Source organism: Denticeps clupeoides, chromosome 9 (assembly GCF_900700375.1).
Source record: "Denticeps clupeoides chromosome 9, fDenClu1.1, whole genome shotgun sequence".
Lineage (NCBI taxonomy): Eukaryota > Metazoa > Chordata > Actinopteri > Clupeiformes > Denticipitidae > Denticeps > Denticeps clupeoides.
The window spans coordinates 4,410,332-4,432,831 of record NC_041715.1 but is presented as its reverse complement, the minus strand read 5'-3'; the positions used below and the strand labels follow the sequence as shown (position 1 = coordinate 4,432,831).

The following is a 22,500-nucleotide window of genomic DNA, read 5'->3' as shown; positions in this document are numbered from 1 at the left end:
ACAGATTATTTCAATTTTTTGAGCCAGTGTTTTCAGTGACGTCTGTAATTCCCATCATAGGTACAATTCAACTCTGAGAGACAGAATGTAAAAAAATCCAGGAAATCACATTGTATGGTTTTTAAAGAATTTATTTTAAAAATGATGCAGAAAAAGGTATTTATCTTATCGACACTGGAAAAATACACTATTTTAGCCTTGACGTAAAAAAAACGAATCAAACCTGCTGTTACCTTTTTTATTTACATTACATCAATGCTAAAATATAACGTGTGACAGATTAATTAAATTTTTTAAAGTTCAGCCAGTGTTCACCTTTTTAGTGTACAACCAAGCAAGACTTCTGTTCACATTTACATTTACAGCATTTATCAGAGGCCCTTATCCAGAGCGACTTACAATAAGAAGTTACAGGGACGGTCCCCCCCTGGAGACACTCAGGGTTATGTGTCTTGCTCAGGGACGCAATAGTAGTAAGTGGGGTTTGAACCTGGGTCTTCTGGTTCATAGGCGAGTGTGTTACCCACTAGGCTACTACCTACCTCAAGTCTTTAGTCCCAAGAACAAATCAAAACTCAAGTCTCAAAAGACTGAAATAAACGTTCAGCAGATAATACTACAATAGCATATGTTTTAGGTGCCTAAGAGAGATCATGTTAGTGAATATTTTTATTGTATTCTTCGCAATAACCATTAACCATTAACCATCTTTAACAATTAATATTATTATTATTATCATTATATTTGACTATATCCCTCAGGATACACTGTAAGGGTTTATAGAAAGCTATAAAATCCACAAATCCTAAACGCCTCGGACTCAGAGTGCACAGGGGAACTTGTCATCACACGGCATCAGTTTTAATCGGAAATCTGTGGCTGCGCGCATATTTGACATGGGTGTTTGGGATCTGAATCCACAACCTTTCGGTTACGATTCCGCTTCCTTCACTGATTTACATTTTTTTTACAGCATTTATCAGACGCCCTCATCCAGAGCGACTTACAATCAGTAGTTACAGGGACAGTCCCCCCCTGGAGCAACTCAGAGTTAAGTGTCTTGCTCAGGGACACGATGGTAGTAAGTTGGATTTGAACCTGGGTCTTCTGGTTCATAGGCGAGTGTGTTACCCACTAGGCCACTACCACCCCTCACTGCCAGGCCATGACTGGATTGCTTCTGCTGGTGAGTTGTGGCCTTCTTTCACCAAAGACCCATGTCCACCCAGCTACACATGAAACACTTAGTTTTAATTTATTTGTTAATTTGTAATTAAAATGTTTTCCATTTATGTTTTCTAGTTTTCTAGGTTTTGTTTTTCTTGTTCAATATTACTTTTTATAATAGGCAAAAATCTTGAAAGCCTGTCCTCTGAAATCTTTCATCCATGTGACAAGGGCAGATTTATTGATTTTTATTGGTTTGAACTTTTCAATCCGAGTAATAATGCTGCTGACGGCTACTGCGCCCTGTCTCAAGTGACCAGTCACACATTATTACAAAAAGCATTAGGCCAAAGCTTTTCCAGTCACCATACTATGATGGCAACTCTTCTCATTTCAGCTCAGCCACAATCAGCATTTAGTCCGGAAAAAGGCCACACTTCTTCAGAATGTCCATTTGTTATGGCAAAGCTAATGAGCACTTAACAGCAAATGCTTCATCTTTCCATAATGTGATGAGCGCAGGTCCCCCAGAGCAGCCACCTCCCTGAAACGTTATTCCTGTAAAGGAAATGTCACAAAGAGGTCCCTGAGGTTCTGAAGCTGAGTATTCAAGACTGAACTAATACTGTAAGATGGAGGCAAAACGAGGAGAATAGAACATAAGGGCTTTTATTGTCACCTTACACAAATACGAGATAAAAAGCAGCTCCTTAAGTGCAGACATGAATGTAGTTGTAACAGAGCTAAGGTCTGTTACCAGTAACAACACTCTGAACAGCCATGTAATAGTAACTACTGATGTTTAGTTCCTGCCCTATCCAGGTTGTTAAGTTCCAGTAAAGGACTGTGGGGAGTTTTAAATGTGCCGGGTAAGGGCGGAGCTTGGAATGTACCAAGGTGGCATTGAGGCACAGGGCTTATAGGTAAAGATGTAAAATAAGTTATAAATTACTGATTGTGCAATTCAAATGTTTTAAAATGTTCGTTAGTTTATTATTTGATGAATGCATACTATGACTTATTATGAACTGTTTTAATGTTTTTGCAAAGATAATTAATTTATTGTTTTTCACAGTTGGTTTGATCCAAGACCATAAAGACAGAGTGAAGATGAGATGGAGAAGTGAGAAGAGAGGAGTTTAATAAATGTTTATTTTTTAGAAGTTGACTTACGTTTTATTATTTATATTTTTAAAACTGTATTTATTGAAGTTTTTAAAAAATATTATTTAACAAATGAAGTCTGACTCCAATTGCAATCCACTTTGAGGCCTCTTTCCAGCCCTCGCTCAGCTATCCTGCACAGGGAGCTCTTCGGGTCTCCCTTACCATAATAAATAGAGCAAGAAATTACAAATATACAAAAGTACAATACATCAAGGGCCAGGAATTAAAAAGTGAAGTGACAGAGCTATATACATATGGGAATAATAAATACAGGAGTAAAATATAGCCATATAGCCATGACAGGCGCCCGGGGAGCAGTGTGTGGGGACGGTGCTTTGCTCAGTGGCACCTCAGTGGCACCTTGGCGGATCGGGATTCGAACCGGCAACCTTCTGGTTATGGGGCCACTTCCTTAACCATTTGCAAGTATTTACAGTAATGATGAACATGTTTGACAGTGAGAATAATGTTATTGAACAGTATACAGACATTTCACACAATTCAATGCTAATAAATATTAATACTGATATTGCACAGCTGGAGGTTAGAAGGAAGTCCGGGGGTTCGGAGGTTAGACTGCATAGTCAGTGCATGTATGAGTTTAGAGTGGTTATGGCTTTTGGGGGAAAAAACGGTTCTTGAGAATTCAAGATGCCGAGTGGAAATGCCCCAACTGTTGCCGTAATTTCATCCATTATTAACCAGATCCTGCACACTTCTCCAGCTTTTATCTGTGCCTACACCCAACTACGGTACAGAGAGCAGCAAGGCGAGATTTTGAAAGCTTGCATTATATGATGGCAACCTTGCACTGAAGCAACTGTGACAAAGCGTATCCCCTCTCCGATTTATTATCACCGGTGATGTTTCGATAGGTGAAATTCAAGCAATGGCGTTTCTGGCGGTGCATGCTTGGCAGCGAGCGCAGAGGGTGCGGATTCGATCAATGCGATTCATGCAGGGAAACCACAATGGAAGCGGTCACGCCGAGTTGAGCGGCGCAGGCCCTCTGAGACAAGCATCTGACTGCCGCTAAAAGGTTTTTTTGAAGAGTGCGCTTTACAATTTGTCAAGCCGACGCCCATTTGATTGGACATGCCTAAATTCAAATATGTACTGTACGCTGAGACAAAAATTTACGTACGGTGAGCAGGTCAATGCAAAACTAACTGCCTTTGCTATTAGGATGCAACAGATGCAAAAGCGCATTAGAGGCCTAACCACAAAGAGGCCTTACACAACATATGCAGCTTTCTGTTTCTGTATATTCATACTGTGTTTTTTAGACCAATGAATGGGATTTTATTGCTTGTCATAGGGTCAAAAGTTAGACCACATTATGCTAACCAAAACTATTGAATATTCTTATCACATCCTTTTAAATCATTTCAACCATGTACTTTATCCCTTTTCGCTTCGGTTGCCATTGTCTTTAGCAGAGATGACTCCCAAAAACACGGATTCCCTGTCCGAACGGAACTCCGAGGAACAAAGGTCAAATCAATTATGTAACTGCACGCGGACAGAGACAGCGGCGAGTGCTGCGTGTGTGCATGGGGGAGCTCGATACCAACCCGATTTACTCTCCCATTGATGAGCGCTGCTGAAAGTAATGATTATCTGCCAGAGCTTGTGTGAAATTGGATCTGACAAGGCGTGTAAGGTCTCCCTTGGGACAGCAGCCCTGTGCTTCTGGTCCGGTGCTGAACATTTGCACCCCTCCGCGGACCCACCTTAGACATCCAGGGCTCTAATTTCAGAATCAATTAATGACTTTAACAAGATTAATCAATTTTATTATAAAAAAAAACAATTTTGCACTATGTTTCTGGACACTTTTATGTATTCCTTGATTTTATCTGCATTCAAAAAATACATAAATTTAAAGTGTAATCTCTGATGATGGGAGAGCTTGCACAGTCAATATATTATTCATGTACATTTTGCACCCAATATCAATTTGTCATCACTTAAAGCAGGAAATGGACCTCAAACTGCATGAGAGCTAGAAACCACAGCAACAGGCTCCATGCAATTTCCATGTAATCTCCAGTTTCGACGTTGCTCCTCTAAAAAAAGGAGAAATGCCCTTGTAGAAGGACAAAACGGGATGGAATAAGAGTTGATTTTATATATTAGCTTGACAAATGACATGGAGTGGGTTACTTAGAAAAACATTTGAAAAATGTGTCTGCCACTGGATAATGAAGTCCAAAAATAATGTTTTTTTTTTCATTGCTCCAATATCAAAATCGCACAAATGATTAAGTAATTCTGGAGTTTTGCTTCCTTCAAACTCTGTAGTGGAGATGAAAAGCGGCTTCTGGCGCCGCCTTGCGGCCAAAGAGAGTCGCGCAGCCTCTGCAGACGTGGCTCCGCCCCTCGCGTCCGGGCAAACATGGCGGCGGTTGTTTGGTTACCAAGACGCTTTGCTCCGTAAGCAAGATGGCGCAAAAAAACCCGAACGCCGAGTGCTCTTGTCGCGTCGCCTTTCGTTTATAGCCCCGCGTCGGTGTAAGGCCTCGTTTCTCGGTCATGGCGGAGGACGCGGAGTCGGCGCTGGTGAGTAGCGGGACAGGGCGGCGCTGTCATCTGTCACACTGTTGTGGCGGATAAAAGTGGCACTGGTGCTTTCCGCTGTCCGTCGGCATTGCTGAAAATGTCCAGGTTCCCTTGCACAATGTGAAATTTATAGACTGTGAGTTGTGTTTAGCCCGCAAACTCCTCTGAACTACGGTTCGTAGTTGCAACGTCGTTATACAGTCATTCAACGTGTTTTCTTTATTTTCATGAGCATTTACGTTGGTAGATTCTCACTGAAGGCATCAACATTTACAGCATTTATCAGACGCCCTTATCCAGAGCGACTTACAATCAGTAGTTACAGGGACAGTCTCCCTGGAGCAACTTAGGGTTAAGTGTCTTGCTCAGGGACACAATGTTGGTAAGCGGGATTCGAACCCGGGTCTTCTGGTTTATAGGCGAGTGTGTTACCCACTAGGCTACTACCACCCTATACCACCCGCATCAAAACTATGAATGAACACATGTGGAGTTATGTACTTAACAAAAAGTGGAGACCTGGTCTCCACAGTCACCGGACCTGAACCCAGTCGAGATGGTTTGGGGTGAGCTGGACCCCAACAAGTGCTAAACACCTCTGGGAACTCCTTCAAGACTGTTGGAGAAGCATTTCAGGTGACGAACTCTTGAAGCTCATCGAGAGAATGCCAAGAGTGTTCAAAGCAGTAACCAGAGCAAAGAAACTAGAATATAAAACATGTTTTCACTTATTTCACCTTTTTTTGTTAAGTACAGAACTCCACATGTGTTCATTCATAGTTTTGGTGCCTTCAGTGAGAATCTACCAACGTAAATGGTCATGAAAATAAAAACACATTGAATGAGAAGGTGTGTCCAAACTTTTGGCCTGTTCTGTATGCGTTTTCTGGACACCCTTGTCACCCTTCGCGCTGTCGCCTTTTCAGGCTCTGGTGGTGTTTTACTGCCAGGAGAAGTACACTCATCACGCCCTCTCCGCTGCCAGCGAGGCCCAGATGAAATTCAGCGACCCGTTTTTTGCGCTCCTCCGCGCACACGGGCTCCTTCTGCGAGGTGAGGTCTGCGGGTGGGCGCGCGTTGCGAACGTGCAAGGTCTCTCGGCTTAGACCGCGGCCGTTTATTCTGTTCCTCTAGGGCAGGTCCAGGAGGCCATCCACGAGTTGGAGCAGATCAGGGAGCGACGCGATGTGTCCCTCTGCGCGCTCATGGCCCTCGTGTACGCGCACAAGAAGAGGCCAAATCCAGGTGAGGTCATGAAAATCATGAAAATGCCACTTTGTGAGATGATTTAACATTAATACGAGTTCCCCCAGCCTGTATATGGTCCTGCGGCGGCCAGAAATGGCGCCAGAGTGCTAAAGAGTGCTTTGATCATTAGCCGTTCAGAGAGCGGCAGCTCAGACGGTCAGATCTGGAATTTGTCCCATTGTGACGTCATAAGGGGACGTTTCTCATGCTTTTTCCCCCACCCCTCCCCTAAAACATTATCTCCACCAACCGTTGCAGTTACAGATGCTCGGTGATTGGGTGTAAAAATGAGCACGAATGTATTTTTAGTTTAGTCACGCGAGACAAGTAGGGTTAATTTTATTTTTTTCTGGAAAAACAGTGACACGACTTCCTGTCAGTGCCAAATATTGTGGTTGGTGAATGGTGTTAATGACGTCATTTCCGCTCTGCTCCTGGTCCCGCCTTTAAAGCTACAGACACCGAAACAATGTGTCCTGGGAAATCTCATTGTGGGACTGGATCAAAGTGCACCATGACTGAATTTCAGAGAGTTCAGATACAGAATTAGGGGACAAATAAGACCGTTATAAAAGCAAAAAAGAATAGATCATGTCAGGGGACCTTTAAACTGGGTGGCTTTTAATGCCTGTTAACCCTTGCACACTCCAGACCGGGATGCTATGCAGGAACTCGATGCAAAAGTCAAGGAGGACCGCAAGGTGGCCAGCCCCAAGGCCTTGTACTACGCAGGGATGTTTCTTTGGCTCTTGGGTCGCAATGACAAAGCCAGGGAGTATGTGGAGAGGATGATCAAGATCTCCAGTGGTTCCAAAGAGGTGCCCTTTTTGTTGCCCACAACCTCATCCAAATATCGACACCTGCCTTTGCACATTTGCTCTTTTATGCTGTTTCTTAGGGTGTTATTCTAAAAGGATGGATAGATCTGACATCTAATAAGGACAGTTATGCCAAGAAGTCTGGGAAATACTTTGATGAGGGCCTGAAGGACAATAACAGCATCTTGGCCCTGATGGGAAAGGTAAGCGGGTGAGAAAAGTGAGCCGAGAGTCTGGGTGAGCAGTATTATTTAACTAATGTGGTAAGGAAGCCATTTTGGGATTTTTGGGCTCTGTTTACTGTGTTTTGGCTGCCGTTGGAAGTGAGTGGGGTAATTATACCTGCATTAGGTTGCACTAATCTCTTTCAGGCTGTATGTGTGCCCATTGTATGGTTTGTGTAAGCGGGCTACACCTCCATTATCTGTGATCACAGTATCTCTTTCAAACGCCACGAACGTCTTTGAAAAACGTGGCACTGCTGTCTCTGTGGGCTTGCTTAAGTTACGACGGTTAGTATCGGTGTATCAGGATAGGATTAGTCTGCTATTGCTCTTAGCACTGCCACAGTGTTATGGTGTCACGGGTCACAGATGGTTGTATTCAGGAAATTTGTAATATTTAAAAATGCTATGGTTTTTTTGTTTTACAACCCTGTGTGTCGTGGGGCTGTTGATTTAATCATTTTAAATAGAGAGTATTAAATAAGGAATTCGTAATCAATAGGGGTGGGTCATAAATACAAATACTGATATGCTAGTAAATGCTTGTTTAAATTAAAAACTGTGTTTTTATACAGTATTTTTATATGTATTTTTATAGTTCATTAATGATCAAACTTTAAAACAGCACTCTAATTCCTCTCTTTCATAAAAAATATGCAGGGATTTTATGATAAAATTCAGTTTTTTTTTTTTTTTGCAATATTTTGCCGCCAGCAGAAATTTCTAACTACGTCTGGTAGGGGGCAGCATTTCACCAGAACACAGTAGTCTGGGTGCATAGGTGCATGAATGAGTGCTCTGCTCTGATTAATTGGACCATCCGATGTCTTTGCAGGGTATTATGGATGTGGCCTTGTACTTAACGTAGAAGAACTAAGCATATTTTAGGTCTGGAACATTCAAATCACCATGTTGTGTTCAGGTTTATGTAGACTATGGGACTTCCCTGTTCTAATGATAATTTGTTTTTTCGAGCAACATAGGTTGGCTGTTAGCTGGTGACCCTGTGTTTTTTTTTGCATTTAATACACTGTCCCCATGTAGGTGGAGTATTACGAGTTTCGTCAGAACTACTCAGGGGCTCTGGAGACGGTGAACCAGGTAATCGTGAGCTACCCTGGCTTCCTCCCAGCGCTCATTAAGAAAATGAGGCTGTTCCTGACGCTGCAGGACTGGGAGCAGGCTGTAGATGAAGCACGCAGGTACGGCTACCAGTTCAAAACCCGCAAGCACTTTATTAACCCCTTTTTTATTTGTTCACCTTTCCCCCTCGAACCAAAGCCAGCCATGTCCATTTTTCCTGTATGACGGGAAAACGCGTTGTCGAACCACTGGCAAATGGTCGTCCAAGTGCAAATGTAAATCGTATGTAATGTAATGCGATGCCTGAAGCCTGATGACGGAGTCATTGTTCCTCAGAGCTCCTGCTACTGGGACTTGGCCAGACATTGGCGGTACTAAAGTGTCCTTTGAGCTAAAGCAGCTAGAGGGAATTCATTCTCACTGAGTCACAGAGGGTGGAGAGAGGCAAGGCACTCCGGGTGAATCAGCCTGACCTGTTCAATGGCACCCTGCTCCGATGGGTGTGTGGGTGACTTCGTGCCTGTGACATAACGGAGCTCTGCATTGTACCAGGAAATAGTGTGATGATTGTCTGTCTGCATTATCTTCAAGAAATAGTCTTCAAGAATAGTTATTTCATGAATCATCAGTGACATTTATTACTGACTGGCATCCATTTTCAAGATTTAGGACATAGAGCTTACTATTTATTTATGTATGTCATTTTTATGCTAATTATAAATACACATCGTCAATGAAAATCACTTTTAATTTGTTCGTTTTCCGTAAATTGTTATGTACTGTTTCTTTCGTCAGTTTCAAGAGATTTCAGTGACCATTGTGGGGGTACCAACAATTTTGTCTGCATGTGCATCTAATGTGGACGTGTGTCTGCCGTGAGTCGCAGGCTCTTGCAGAGGGACAAGAATAACCTGGACGCCCTGAGAATGCTGGCCCTTCAGTCAGTCTGCAGGGAGGGGAACACTACTGAGGTGAGGACCACAGCACTGCCTCTACTTCACAAATAAAGAGCGAGTTGGCACCAATCGGCAGGACGGGTGGCTTCCTCCCCTGCAGGGCGCCAACCAGCTCTCAACCCTTGTGAGTAACCTGGACGTCCAAGAGCCAAACAACGCCGAGCTCTACTACAGCATGTCCCTGGCATTCACCCGCGTGGTAAGATCAACCAATTAGGAATTTCTCTTGGGTTTTGTTGTTATTATTATTATCACATTTTCACTTGTATTGGAATGAAACCACCTGAAGGGTCACATTTGTGAATTTATTTTGCAGTGCGGGCGAGCGGAGAGGATAATCCAGCAGACGCACACCATGGTGAGCCGGGCTTTCTCCCAGGCTTCCGCAGAGTCGGACCTCGCCACTGAACTGGGCTATCAGCTCGTCCTGCTGGGCAAGACCAAGGAGGCCATGAAGTGGTACAGGACAGCCATGAGCCTGGATGAGACCAGCGTGTCTGCTCTGATTGGTCTGATCACTACTCAATACATGTACATCATTACTGTGAAATACCTTTTAGACAATGTGCAATAATATGAAACCCACACACACTGTATGTAAAACCTTACTCCCATATGTATATAGCACTGTCATTTTGTAGTTTCTTAATGTAGTGGTGGCCTAGCGGTTAAGGAATCCCGATCCGCCAAGGTGCCACTGAGCAAAGTACCATCCCCACACACTGCTCCATGGGGCGCCTGTCATGGCTGCCCACTGCTTACTAAGGGTGATGGTTAAATGCAGAGGACACATTTCACTGTGTGCACCGTGTGCTGTGCTGCTGTGTATCACAATGACAATCACATCACTTTTTCTTTTATTATTTTTTCGACATATATTATTTAACAAACAATAACTTTATTTTTCTCCACTGAATGAGTTGCGTTTAATCCCATTGTACATGCATATAGTGACAATAAAAAAGCATTCTATTCTATTCTTTCCTATTCTGATGCATTTTGATGTGAGTGGACCGGCTCACCTGTCGCTTGTTGCAACAGGCATTATCAGGTGCCAGCTGATGGAGGGTCACCTGGAGGATGCCGAACAGCAGCTGGAGTTCCTTGCAGAGATCCAGCAGTCCATCGGCAAGTCTGGGGTAAGTGAAAGGCTTGTGTACCAGACATGTTTAGATATACATCTGGAAAGTATTCACAGCACATTGCTTTTTTCCACATTTTGTTATGTAACAGCCTTATTCCAAAATGAATTACATTAATTTTATTCCTCAGAATTCTACACACGCTACCCCATAATGACAACGTGAAAAAAGTTTACTTGAGGTTTTGGCAAATTTCAGACTGTAACATAGCAAAATGTGGAAAAAGTGATGCACCGTGAATGCTTTCCAGACATAAATTTGTTCAGAAAGGGATTGCATTCAAAACACACAAACAAGAATTACCAAAAAAAGTGAAGAGCACAGGGAGAAGTGTGTATAAAACAACTTTAGTAAAGATGGTTTTGACACATCCTCCTGCTGTAAACAGACACGGGGATGCTTCGTAAGGCCACTCACGTTTTGTTTAGCCCCAGAGGACGGTGCTGAGCAACACTGAGGGTTTGTGTTCTCATTGGTGACATCAGGCCCGACCCTGCACAACCTGGCTCTTAGACGCCCACCTTCCGTTTGTGACCCTTCTGTAAACGTTTCTTTAGATGCAGAAATAGGGATTTGTGACTAAATTCACTATGCAGTTAAATGGCATACAGTGCAATCTATATGTTTTTTTTTTTTATACTGTAAAAGTTAGCAGTGCCCACACAAAATTTTTTTTTAGCTATTCAGGCATGTCTGTCCTAAAAAAAAAAAAAAAAGTGAAGTGAAGTGATTGTCACATGTGATACACAGCAGCACAGCACACGGTGCACACAGTGAAATTTGGCCTCTGCATTTAACCCATCACCCTGAGTGAGCAGTGGGCAGCCATGACAAGCGCCCGGGGAGCAGTGTGTGGGGACGGTGCTTTGCTCAGTGGCACCTCAGTGGCACCTTGGCGGATCGGGATTCGAACCGGCAACCTGATTACGGGGCCGCTTCCTTAACCGCTAGACCACCACTGCCCATGTCTGTCCTATGAATTAGGACAGTATTGAGTTAACATTTTTGTTTTACATTTACGCCATTTTATCAGACGCCCTTATCCAGAGCGACCTGTAAGTAGTTACGGGGACAGTCCCCCTGGAGACAAGTGTCTTGCTCAGGGACACTATGGCAGTAAGTGAGATTTGAACCATAAGCGAGTGTCTTATCCAAAAAGCTGCTACCTGTTGTATCCTTTATTCATCGAACAGTTTGCATTATGTTTTCAGTTTTTTTTTTGTATTTGTAGGATTTTTAAAAGTAAGTGTCTCAGTAATGAGAGTAAGAGTATTTGGTATTTAGATCATCTTTCTAATCTTTCTCCGTGTCCATGTGTCAGGAGCTGCTTTATCTACGTGCGGTACTTGCCGCAAAACGCCGCCGGTCCCCGGAGGAGGTGGCCAACCTGTTGAATGATGCGGTGGACACACACTTCTCCACCCTACAGGGGCTCCCGCTCAGCGTCACGTACCTGGAGAGGCTCAACCCCGACCTGCTGCTGGAAATAGTCAAGGAGTACCTGACCCTCTGTCCTGCCAAGGTGGGTCTCTCCGTTTTTTAAAGAAGCATCCAGTGGCCTACGTGTGCAGCCATAGCTACTGATGAAGAAGACTCATGGCGTCATTGTCCCGCCTTCCTCCCAGCCTCCAGCTCAGGGTCAGGCACCGGCTCCACAGCTCCAGCACTGCACCTCTGTCCTGGATGCGGTGGTGAAGATCCTCCCAGGGCTCCTCCAGGCCGTCTTTCTCATGGCCAAAGTCCGGTTCCAGTCAGGTCCTGTCAAGTTTCATCAAACTGTTCTAAAATATCCATGTTATATTTGTTATGTGGTACAGTGCTGATATGATTTGAACCTTTGTGTTTTGGTGTGGTTGACATGCAGGTGATGTCGAGGTGGCCCAGCGCAGCTTGCAGCACTGTCTGGAGCAGGACCCATCCCACGCAGACGCCCATCTCCTCATGGCCCAGATCCACCTCCTGCAGGGCAACTTCAAACTGTCCTCGCAGTCGCTTGAGCTCTGTCTCAGCCACAACTTTGAGGTCTCTGCTACAAAGCTGTCATTTATTTCTTCAAATTCGGATGAATGCACCTAACCCTGTTCTCTCTGACCTCTGACCCCCTGGCAGGTCCGTGAGCACCCGCTGTACCACCTAATAAAAGCGCAGGCGCAGAGGAAGATGGGGGAGCTCCAGGAGGCGGTCAGGACCCTTCAGCTGGCCATGAACCTGCCAGGGGTGCGTCGGGTTGGGGCCAGCAAGCCCAAGGGCAAGAGGGCGGAGCTGAGCGTTTCCGACTGCGTTTCCGTGTTTCTGGAGCTGGCGGAGGCGTTGTGGATGAACGGAGAGCAGGTTACACGCTGTCATTTTTTTTATCACAATATTTTTAGCGCCGTTGCAAAAGAGCCGGAAGCAATGTCGAATTAAATAACCTTAAATCAAAAAATTATTTATTAATAGATTAATAGATTAATTAATTAATTAATTAATTAATTAAAAATCTATCCATGTCGCTGCCAGTCATTTATGGATTTAAAAAATCACCCAAACTATCAAGCAGTATATGTCATATGCCATCCAGGAGCTGTACTCTAAAGGACTTTAGATTATATTCAGAAAATGATTTCTTAATTAATTGTTGGAGTCACAACCAAGATTCAGACAAGACATTAATTCTGCCGTCATTTTTAATAAAGAGCTGCGACTGTGGGTCCTGTTACCGTTTAATCGGGGGCTGTCAGTAGAGGAGTTTTATTGTTCTGTGCGGGGGATTCTTAAGTGGTTCTCACCCCCCCACCAGCACGAAGCTGCGAAAGTGATCCAGGACGCAATCAACGAGTTCACAGGCACGCCGGAGGAGCTGCGCGTCACCATCGCCAACGCCGACCTGGCGCTGCTGCGAGGGGACACCGAGCTGGCGCTGAGCACGCTACGAAACATCACGCCCGACCAGCCCTACTACATCGAGGCCAAAGAGAAGATGGCCGACATCTACCTGAACCACAGGAAGGAGAAACGGCTGTATGTCAGCTGCTACAGGTGGGACGGCCCTGTTACCCTCACATTCAAGCTCATTAAAGGAGGCCAGTAGGAAATAGATGTGGTCATTCGGTACGTGCATTAGTGAGCAATCATGACTTCAGTTCTACAATACGTGTTTTGAAATCACGCACCGATTCTGAAAGTCCTGTTTTAACTATTGCCCATTTTGCTCATTGGTTGATATTTGTCGAAAAAGATAATACTGGTCGATGCTGACATACAGCCGATCAGTTCTTCAGAGCACTATATTGGGCAGTGGTAGCCTTGAAGGTAAGGAAGCGAAAGTTTGTGGGTTGTACGGTGGTGGGTTCTGTGGTGTCACCGTGTGCTGTGCTTATTGTGCGTCACATTGACATATGATGATAGAAGCAGAGGTCAGTATCACTTTGCTAGATTCTTTAGAATGAAATTGAAAGTGAAATTGAAAGTGAAATCTGCACCTGCTTCGATGACCCAGCAGATGCTGGAGCACATTAAGGCTGTGCCGTGCCGTGCCGTGCCACCGCATTCAGACGGGATTTAGAATGTTACCTTGTTGTGTGAACTCTCTTTTCAGAGACCTGGTGGAGAAACTGCAGAGTCCCCACGTCTATCTTTTACTGGGTGACGCCTACATGGATATCCAAGAGGTAATTTGTTTGTATTGTATACTCTGGTGTGATGCTCTCCCACTAAATGATATATACATTCGCAGCCAGAGAAGGCCATTGAGGTTTATGAGCAAGCCCTGAAGAAAAACCCCAAAGATGGCGCTCTGGCCAGCAAGATCGGGAAGGCACTAGTCAAGACTCACAATTACGCCAAGGTCTGCGCAAAGACAACAGGACCAAACCGCATGCGCGGGACTGTCCATTATTAAAACGATTGTTCTAATGGACAGGCGATAAGCTACTATGAGGCGGCCCTGAAGAGTGGACAGCAGAACTTCCTGCGACATGACCTGGCAGAGCTGTTAATGAAGCTCAAGCAGCACGAGCGCTGTGAGAAGGTTCTGCACAAAGCTCTGGCCCATGACCCAGGTGAGCTTGTGCTCAACTGAATACACAGAAAATTAATAATTAAAAACAGAACATAAAAAATGAGCATCAGAATCCTGTGTTTTTTTTAGAATTGGGCTAATTGCAATATTAGGAGACGTCTTTGTATTATTTTAGAACCAAATGGATTCCATACGCTGATTAAATACATTGTGGGGTGGGGGGTTGGACATCCCGAAAGCCACAAAATTGCATGAAATGATTAATGAAACCACAGAAATGTGAATTCAAACCCACTGCTTCGTGTCGTGTTTATCTTCGGCCAGATCACTGACACATGCTCTCATATTTTTTTTGTTGCACGTCTTGCTTTGCATTCAGCGAACGAGCTGCCCTCGCTCACGGAAGACTGCCGTTATCTGGTGCTCCTGGCGAAGGTGCAGAGTAAGCTTGATAAAAAGGACGAGGCCATCCTTGCCCTGCAGCGAGTGAGTACCTTCAGAAAACAGACCAGGAAGACCCGTTTAATCCCTCGATTGACCCCGCGTGGCTTCGTGCGCTGCTCCCAGGCTCGGGATGTCCAGGCCAAAGTGCTGAAGCGGGTGCAGCTGGAGCAGCCGGACGCCGTGGCCCTGCAGAAACAGCTCGCCGCCGAGATCTGCGCCGAAATCGGCAAGCACTACACCAGCCAAAGGGGCTACGAGCGAGCAGTCAAGTTCTACAAAGAGGCACTTGTCTATTGTGAGAGCGACAGCAAGGTCAGTGTGAGCGTGCGAGAATGAGACCCTCAGTGTTCCCCGTGCAGCTGGATCGCACAAAGCCCCGCATCTCTGTATTCAGAGCATCGCTCCGTAGCCATTCTTCTCGCTCGAGCTCGCTGCACGGTGCACTGACTACAGCAGACTTCTGATTCATAGAATTAAAGAAAGCTGAAAGTAAACATTTCCATAAACTGAAATAGAAATATGATGACTAGATTGGCATCAAGTTTATGTTTAATGCTGCATTAAGACTGAATCATTATAAAAATCTAACCAATTCTGTCTCTTTTCTTTTCTAGTTTATTTATATATATATATATATATATACGTAACACACACACACACACACACACACACACACACACATATATATATATATATATATATAGAGAGAGAGGCATTGGGGGCCTAGTGGTTAAGGAAGCAGCCCCGTAATCAGAAGGTTGCTGGTTCGAATCCCGATCCACCGAGGTGCCACTGAGCAAAGCACCGTCCCCACACACTGCTCCCCCGGGCGCCTGTCATGGCTGCCCACCCTCACCAAGGGTGAGGGTTAAAAGCTGTGTTTCTCCATGACCATTTTTGTAGCACATCACATAGCCAATCAAAATCAGGCATTAAGCAAGAAAAAAAGAGAAAAACATAAAGCAGGGGGATTCAATTTACACAAAATAAAATAATAATCATTGAGAATATTGGTGAATTCACACTTAAATTATAAGTACAGGGAGTGCAGAATTATTAGGCAAATGAGTATTTTGTCCACATCATCCTCTTCATGCATGTTGTCTTACTCCAAGCTGTATAGGCTCGAAAGCCTACTACCAATTAAGCATTTTAGGTGATGTGCATCTCTGTAATGAGAAGGGGTGTGGTCTAATGACATCAACAGCCTATATCAGGTGTGCATAATTATTAGGCAACTTCCTTTCCTTTGGCAAAATGGGTAAAAAGAAGGACTTGACAGGCTCAGAAAAGTCAAAAATAGTGAGATATCTTGCAGAGGGATGCAGCACTCTTAAAATTGCAAAGCTTCTGAAGCGTGATCATCGAACAATCAAGCGTTTCATTCAAAATAGTCAACAGGGTCGCAAGAAGCGTGTGGAAAAACCAAGGCGCAAAATAACTGCCCATTAACTGAGAAAAGTCAAGCGTGCAGCTGCCAAGATGCCACTTGCCACCCGTTTGGCCATATTTCAGAGCTGCAACATCACTGGAGTGCCCAAAAGCACGAGGTGTGCAATACTCAGAGACATGGCCAAGGTAAGAAAGGCTGAACACAAGCTGAAACGTCAAGACTGGGCCAAGAAATATCTCAAGACTGATTTTTCTAAGGTTTTATGGACTGATGAAATGAGAGTGAGTCTTGATGGGCCAGATGGATGGGCCCGTGGCTGGATTGGTAAAGGGCAGAGAGCTCCGGTCTGACTCCGATGCCAGCAAGGTGAAGGTGGAGTACTGGTTTGGGCTGGTGTCATCAAAGATGAGCTTGTGGGTCCTTTTTGGGTTGAGGATGGAGTCAAGCTCAACTCCCAGTTCTACTGCCAGTTTCTGGAAGACGCCTTCAAGCAGTGGTCTGCATCCTTCAAGAAAAACATGATTTTCATGCAGGACAATGCTCCATCACACGCGTCCAAGTACTCCACAGCGTGGCTGGCAAGAAAGGGTATAAAAGAAGAAAAACTAATGACATGGCCTCCTTGTTCACCTGATCTGAACCCCATTGAGAACCTGTGGTCCATCAAATGTGAGATTTACAAGGAGGGAAAACAGTACACCTCTCTGAACAGTGTCTGGGAGGCTGTGGTTGCTGCTGCACGCAATGTTGATGGTGAACAGGTCAAAACACTGACAGAATCCATGGATGGCAGGCTTTTGAGTGTCCTTGCAAAGAAAGGTGACTATATTGGTCACTGATTTGTTTTTGTTTTTGAATGTCAGAAATGTATATTTGTGAATGTGGAGATGTTATATTGGTTTCACAATTGAAATGGGTATATATCTGTTTTTTAAGTTGCATAATAATTATGCACAGTAATAGTCACCTGCACACACAGATATCCCCCTAAAATAGCTAAAAATAAAAACAAACTAAAAACTACTTCCAAAAACATTCAGCTTTGATATTAATGAATTTTTTGGGTTCATTGAGAACATGGTTGTTCAATAATAAAATGATTCCTCAAAAATACAACTTGCCTAATAATTCTGCACTCCCTGTATGTTCTTTTAGAGATGTCACTCTACAGATGCAAATTGTAATGACTTTTTTTTTTTTTTTTTTTTTTTTTTTTCCTGGAATCTGAAAGAATGAATTTTTTTCCATTGTCCATATTTCTTTAATCTAGTTTATAGTCCTAAATTGCATTTTTGTGACTTTTTTTTTTTTTTTTTTTTTTTTTTTTTTTGATGCTCCAGGTGATGCTGGAACTGGCTCGGCTGTACTTAGCTCTTGACGACGTGGATGCCTGTCAGCAGCAGTGCAGCGTTCTTCTGAAGAACGATCAGGTCAACGAATCGGCCACTCTGGTTTGTTGTTGTTTTTTTTTTCAATTACTATTTAAAAAAAAAAAAAAAAAACTCTCAGCTCTGGTGATGATGACGATTTATTGCTGGTTTACCTTTAGATGATGGCAGATCTGATGTTCAGAAAGCAGGACTTTGAGCAGGCCGTCTTCCACTTCCAGCAGCTCCTGGAGCGTAAGCCTGGTATGCACGGGGTCATGACCCCCCTTTCAGCAGACTTGCACTATTCCCCGGTGAAATAATGGAAATGGGGAAACCCAAGAACTCACTGTAAATATTGGTGGTTAGCTTGGTCCAAATGGAAATAATGTCTTTCCCACATGCTCCGTTCAGACAACTACCCAACGCTGTCACGTCTAATCGACCTCCTCAGAAGGGCTGGGAAGCTGGAAGAAGTTCCTCGTTTTTTGGAGATGGCTGAGAAGCATTCATCGAGGGCCAAGTTTGACCCTGGATTTAACTACTGCAAGGGCCTTTACCTGTGGTGAGGGGACATACACAAATACATACAAAGTGGTTCCACAAAAAGATTTACATTTATGGCATTTACCAAACGCCCTTATCCAGAGCGACAATCTGTAGTTACAGGGACAGTCCCCCCCTGGAGACAATCAGGGTTAAGTGTCTTGCTCAGGGACACAATGGTAGTAAGTGGGATTTGAACCTGGGTCTTCTGGTTCGTAGGCGAGTGTGTTACCCACTAGGCTACTACCATGCTTCTATGGAATTAATTTTATCAATAAAAGGATAACAGCTTATAATAACTGCAGATGAAGTTTAAATCATATATCGCAACATAAAGATATCTATAGTGTGTGAGGAGGTATGTTATTTTTATGTCCTCTCCTCTGTAGATTGAAGCAGATTTCCCTTTTTGTCCACAAGGTACACGGGTGAACCCAATGACGGGCTACGTCACTTCAACAAGGCGAGAAAGGACAACGACTGGGGACAGAACGCCGTGTACAACATGATCGAGATCTGCCTGAATCCTGACAACGAGACCATGGGGGGTGAAGTGTTTGAGAACCTGGATGGGGACATCGGGTCAGTCCTCGTAATATTGCTGGCAGCGTTAAAAAGCAGCGATTTGCTAATATTAGCGTGGGTTTTAAAAAGCACCTGTCGTGTTTCCTGCACACAGGAACTCCACAGAGAAACAGGAGTCGGAGCAGCTGGCGGTGCGGACGGCCGAGAAGCTGCTGAAGGAACTGAAGCCGCAGACCTCCGAGGGACACGTCCAGCTCCGCATCCTGGAGCACTACTGCTACCTGGCCACCAAGCAGACCGCCAACGTGGAGAAGGCCCTGAGCGCGTTCACCGACGTCGGCAACCACCAGGTGAGTCGGCCCACTCGGACTGACCTCGGCCAAACCGTGGCCGCCTTCGCCACCATCCCCTTCCCTTTGGCCCTTGCTGATGTATACATACTCATATCACTTCAAATAGCGTGGTGACACGAACGCATCAAAAAAAGGGAGGGGACTTGGTAACAATGCTGGAAAGGAGGCACATCAAAAAATAACCAGACCTATATTCTTCCAGGGGGCCCGGAATTCCTTGCGTCGGCCCCGTGTCCCCGTAGTGTTTGTTATTCTGTGGTTTAGATCGAGCACATTAGGATGTCATTATATGGTAATCATTAGCACGTTTTCACATTATTTCAACAGAAAACCGTTTTCTCGAGAGTTAATTTTCCCACTCTTGGCCCTTCATTTGTGTTAACTATCATCTCATGAAGCTGGCTATGACGTTGACGGTGATTTTTGGCTATAAAAACAATTGCTATGTTTCTTGTATTGAATTGGAATATATTAGATTACATCCCAGTCTCCGTAGCATCCATAGAGTAGGTTTGTCCAAGTTTCATTTCCCTGATTTAACCATGCAGTATTTAGGCCACGTTTTTCTCTAAAGCGGGAAAAGTTACAGCGCCACTTACAGGTGTGGAGGGGGGTTAAAACCGCATTTTTTAGAAACCGAAAGCCCGTTTTAGAGAACCGCGTTCTCGTGTGGACGGGGCATTAAACACGCACATGCAGTCAGCCGTCTGAACGCTCAGCAATTCACACCGGCCCGTGTCCCCCGGCTCCCCCCGCAGAAGGACCACGTCCCGGCCCTGCTGGCCATGGCCACGGCCTACATGATGCTGAAGCAGACCCCGCGGGCGCGCAACCAGCTGAAGCGCATCGCCAAGATGAACTGGAGCATCGTCGACGCCGACGAGTTCGAGAAGAGCTGGCTGCTGCTGGCCGACATCTACATCCAGTCGGGCAAATACGACATGGCCGGGGACCTGCTGAAGAGATGTTTGCGCCACAACAAGGTCAGTACGTCCAAGTTAACTGTGGATGTTGAGCTGTATACGACACGTATCATTTAATAAGCTTGCAGCTTAGACATTGTGTTTTTTTTTTTTTTTACTTTTCAATTTACTTTTATACTTTGACTTCACCCATTTTCACACCTTCACCCTACCTGTTACACATATTTTATGTTTTATGTTAAAGACATAAAAGTGTAATATTTGGTTATGTTTGCAACATTAGCACATTGGTTAATTGTTACTTGCAATATCTGTAAAACTGTGGTCCATAGCAGTCGCTAAAGCATTTCACTGCATATCACACCGTGTATGACTGTGTATGTGACAAATAAAATGTCAATTTGTAAGAAATGCAGGGTGAGTGTTTTAATGCCGAGCTCTAAACAGCATCTCTTTCTCGCAGTCTTGCTGCAAAGCGTATGAATACATGGGCTACATCATGGAAAAGGAGAAGGCTTTCAGAGACGCCGCTTTGAACTACGAGATGGCCTGGAAGTACGGCAATCAGACCAACCCTACAATAGGTATGCACAGCTCGCAGCTAAGGTAATCGTCTGACCCCGCAGTCGGGTCGAAAAGAAAACACAGAGCCAGGCGCTGTGCCCCAGGGACCAGATTCCTGCCGTAATGGTCATGTTTTGCCTGCGGACGATGATTATTAACTAATTAACTCCCTCGCTGCTGTACCGGTCTCCGGTGTCAGAGTAAGTATGTACTTTCATCTTTTCAGGCTACAAGCTGGCGTTCAACTACCTCAAAGCCAAAAGATATGTGGACGCCATAGACGTGTGTCATAAGGTAATGTTGAGAAAATGTCAATATACACTACCAGCCAAAAGTTTGGACGCCCCTACTCATTTATGGGTCTTGCATTTTTTACATTGTAGAGCAAATCCGAAGACACAAGAATATGAAATAACGTATGTGAGGTTGTAATAAACAAAAAAGCTTTTGCTGTGATGGCAGCTTTTCACACTCTTGTCTCTTCCCCCTCTTACAGGGTGGTAGAAGCCTAGTGGGTAACACACTCGCCTATGAACCAGAAGACCCAGGTTCAAATCACACTTACTACCATTGTGTCCCCGAGCTTTACTTTACTTTACTTTACTTTATTTAGCAGACGCTTTTATCCAAAGCGACTTACAAGAGGAAGACACCAGCAATTCTCGTTCGATTTCTATAGAATATTGAGTTTACAAACTAAGAGCCCTGATAAGGCTCAACTTGTCAAGACACTTAACCCTGAGTGTCTCCAGGGGGAAACTGTCCCTGTCACTACTGATTGTAAGTCGCTCTGAATAAGGGAGTCTGATGAATGCTGTAAATGTAAATGTTCCCCATCCCTTAATTTGGACAACGACTGAAGGATCATGCTGAAAACTTTCTCATCATTCACTCGTGTTAATGAGCATGTCTTTTTTTTTTTTCTTTTTTTTTACAAAGTGAAGTGATTGTCACATGTGATACACAGCAGCACAGCACACGGTGCACACAGTGAAATTTGTCCTCTGCATTTAACCCATCACCCTGAGTGAGCAGTGGGCAGCCATGACAGGCGCCCGGGGAGCAGTGCGTGGGGACGGTGCTCAGTGGCACCTTGGCGGGTCGGGATTCGAATCGGCAACCTTCTGATTACGGGGCCGCTTCCTTAACCGCTAGGCCACCACTGCCCCTAAAATCTCATCAAGCGATAGTGAACAAAGCAGACATGAAGGTTAAAAGAGTCAGATTCAACAAATAAATACTAAATATGTTTCTTACGTTGGATTCTTCCAACAGAGTAGGGGCGTCCAGACTTTTTACTGGTAGTGTACAATTATTACCATTTTAATAATGCTTTTTGGTTCTGAATGTGTAGTGACATCAACCAAAAGCCACTTATTAAATTGTATTTTTAAAGAAGTTACAAGGAATATGTTCGTTAATGTTTTCAGGTGTTGGATGCCCACCCGAATTATCCGAAAATAAGAAAGGACATCTTGGATAAAGCCAGGGCTGCTCTAAGATCATAAAGTGTGTGTGTACCTGTGTATAATTACCATTCCAGTGTGCGGTATGGATTTGAAAGTGAACACGACTGCAGCAGTTTTATTCAACTTCTTGTAATGGATCAGTGTTTCTGTCGTCAAAGTTGTATTTTTTCCATTAAATAAAAATGATGTAACCTGCATACAGTGTCTTTTATTATCATTTTTTGCGTTGATGCTCAGGTCCTCCAAACTCACCTGTTGTACTGCTGCAATGCTCTGATGTAACTTTGTGCAACGACAACATAACACTTATCCTCATTTTTGCCCTTTTTTTAGTACTCGTAGTTTAGTCTTTTCTCTGTTTTTTTTTTTTTTTTCTTCTTCTTTCCATCCGTCTCATTAATGCTTCAGAAACTGCGTTTTAACGTGTTCAAGAAAAAGTTAATAAAAGGACATTTTTACAAGGAAAGCAGTCTGCGGCCAGAAGACGGACACCCAGTGTAATGAAACGAGCCTCTGGCCGCCCTGCGCCGCGGGGAAGAGGAGGAGGAG

General features: G+C 44.2%; 1 protein-coding gene across 1 annotated transcript; it reads left to right on the top strand.

Moving 5' to 3' along the window:
* Nucleotides 1-4,720: 4,720 nt before the first annotated feature.
* Nucleotides 4,721-22,146, top strand: ttc21b (tetratricopeptide repeat domain 21B). The gene is made up of 29 exons (XM_028992022.1): nt 4,721-4,896; nt 5,823-5,949; nt 6,031-6,141; nt 6,796-6,962; nt 7,043-7,165; nt 8,231-8,388; nt 9,156-9,240; nt 9,326-9,424; nt 9,542-9,734; nt 10,267-10,364; nt 11,689-11,889; nt 11,993-12,122; nt 12,232-12,389; nt 12,477-12,698; nt 13,147-13,385; nt 13,945-14,017; nt 14,083-14,193; nt 14,269-14,407; nt 14,747-14,853; nt 14,935-15,123; nt 17,545-17,655; nt 17,754-17,835; nt 17,986-18,136; nt 18,538-18,699; nt 18,797-18,992; nt 19,754-19,978; nt 20,382-20,502; nt 20,709-20,776; nt 21,913-22,146. The coding sequence occupies exons 1-29, from the start codon at nt 4,870-4,872 to the stop codon at nt 21,988-21,990; spliced, it is 3,951 nt and encodes a 1,316-aa protein (XP_028847855.1). The 5' UTR covers nt 4,721-4,869; the 3' UTR covers nt 21,991-22,146.
* The last annotated feature ends 354 nt before the right edge of the window (nt 22,147-22,500 follow it).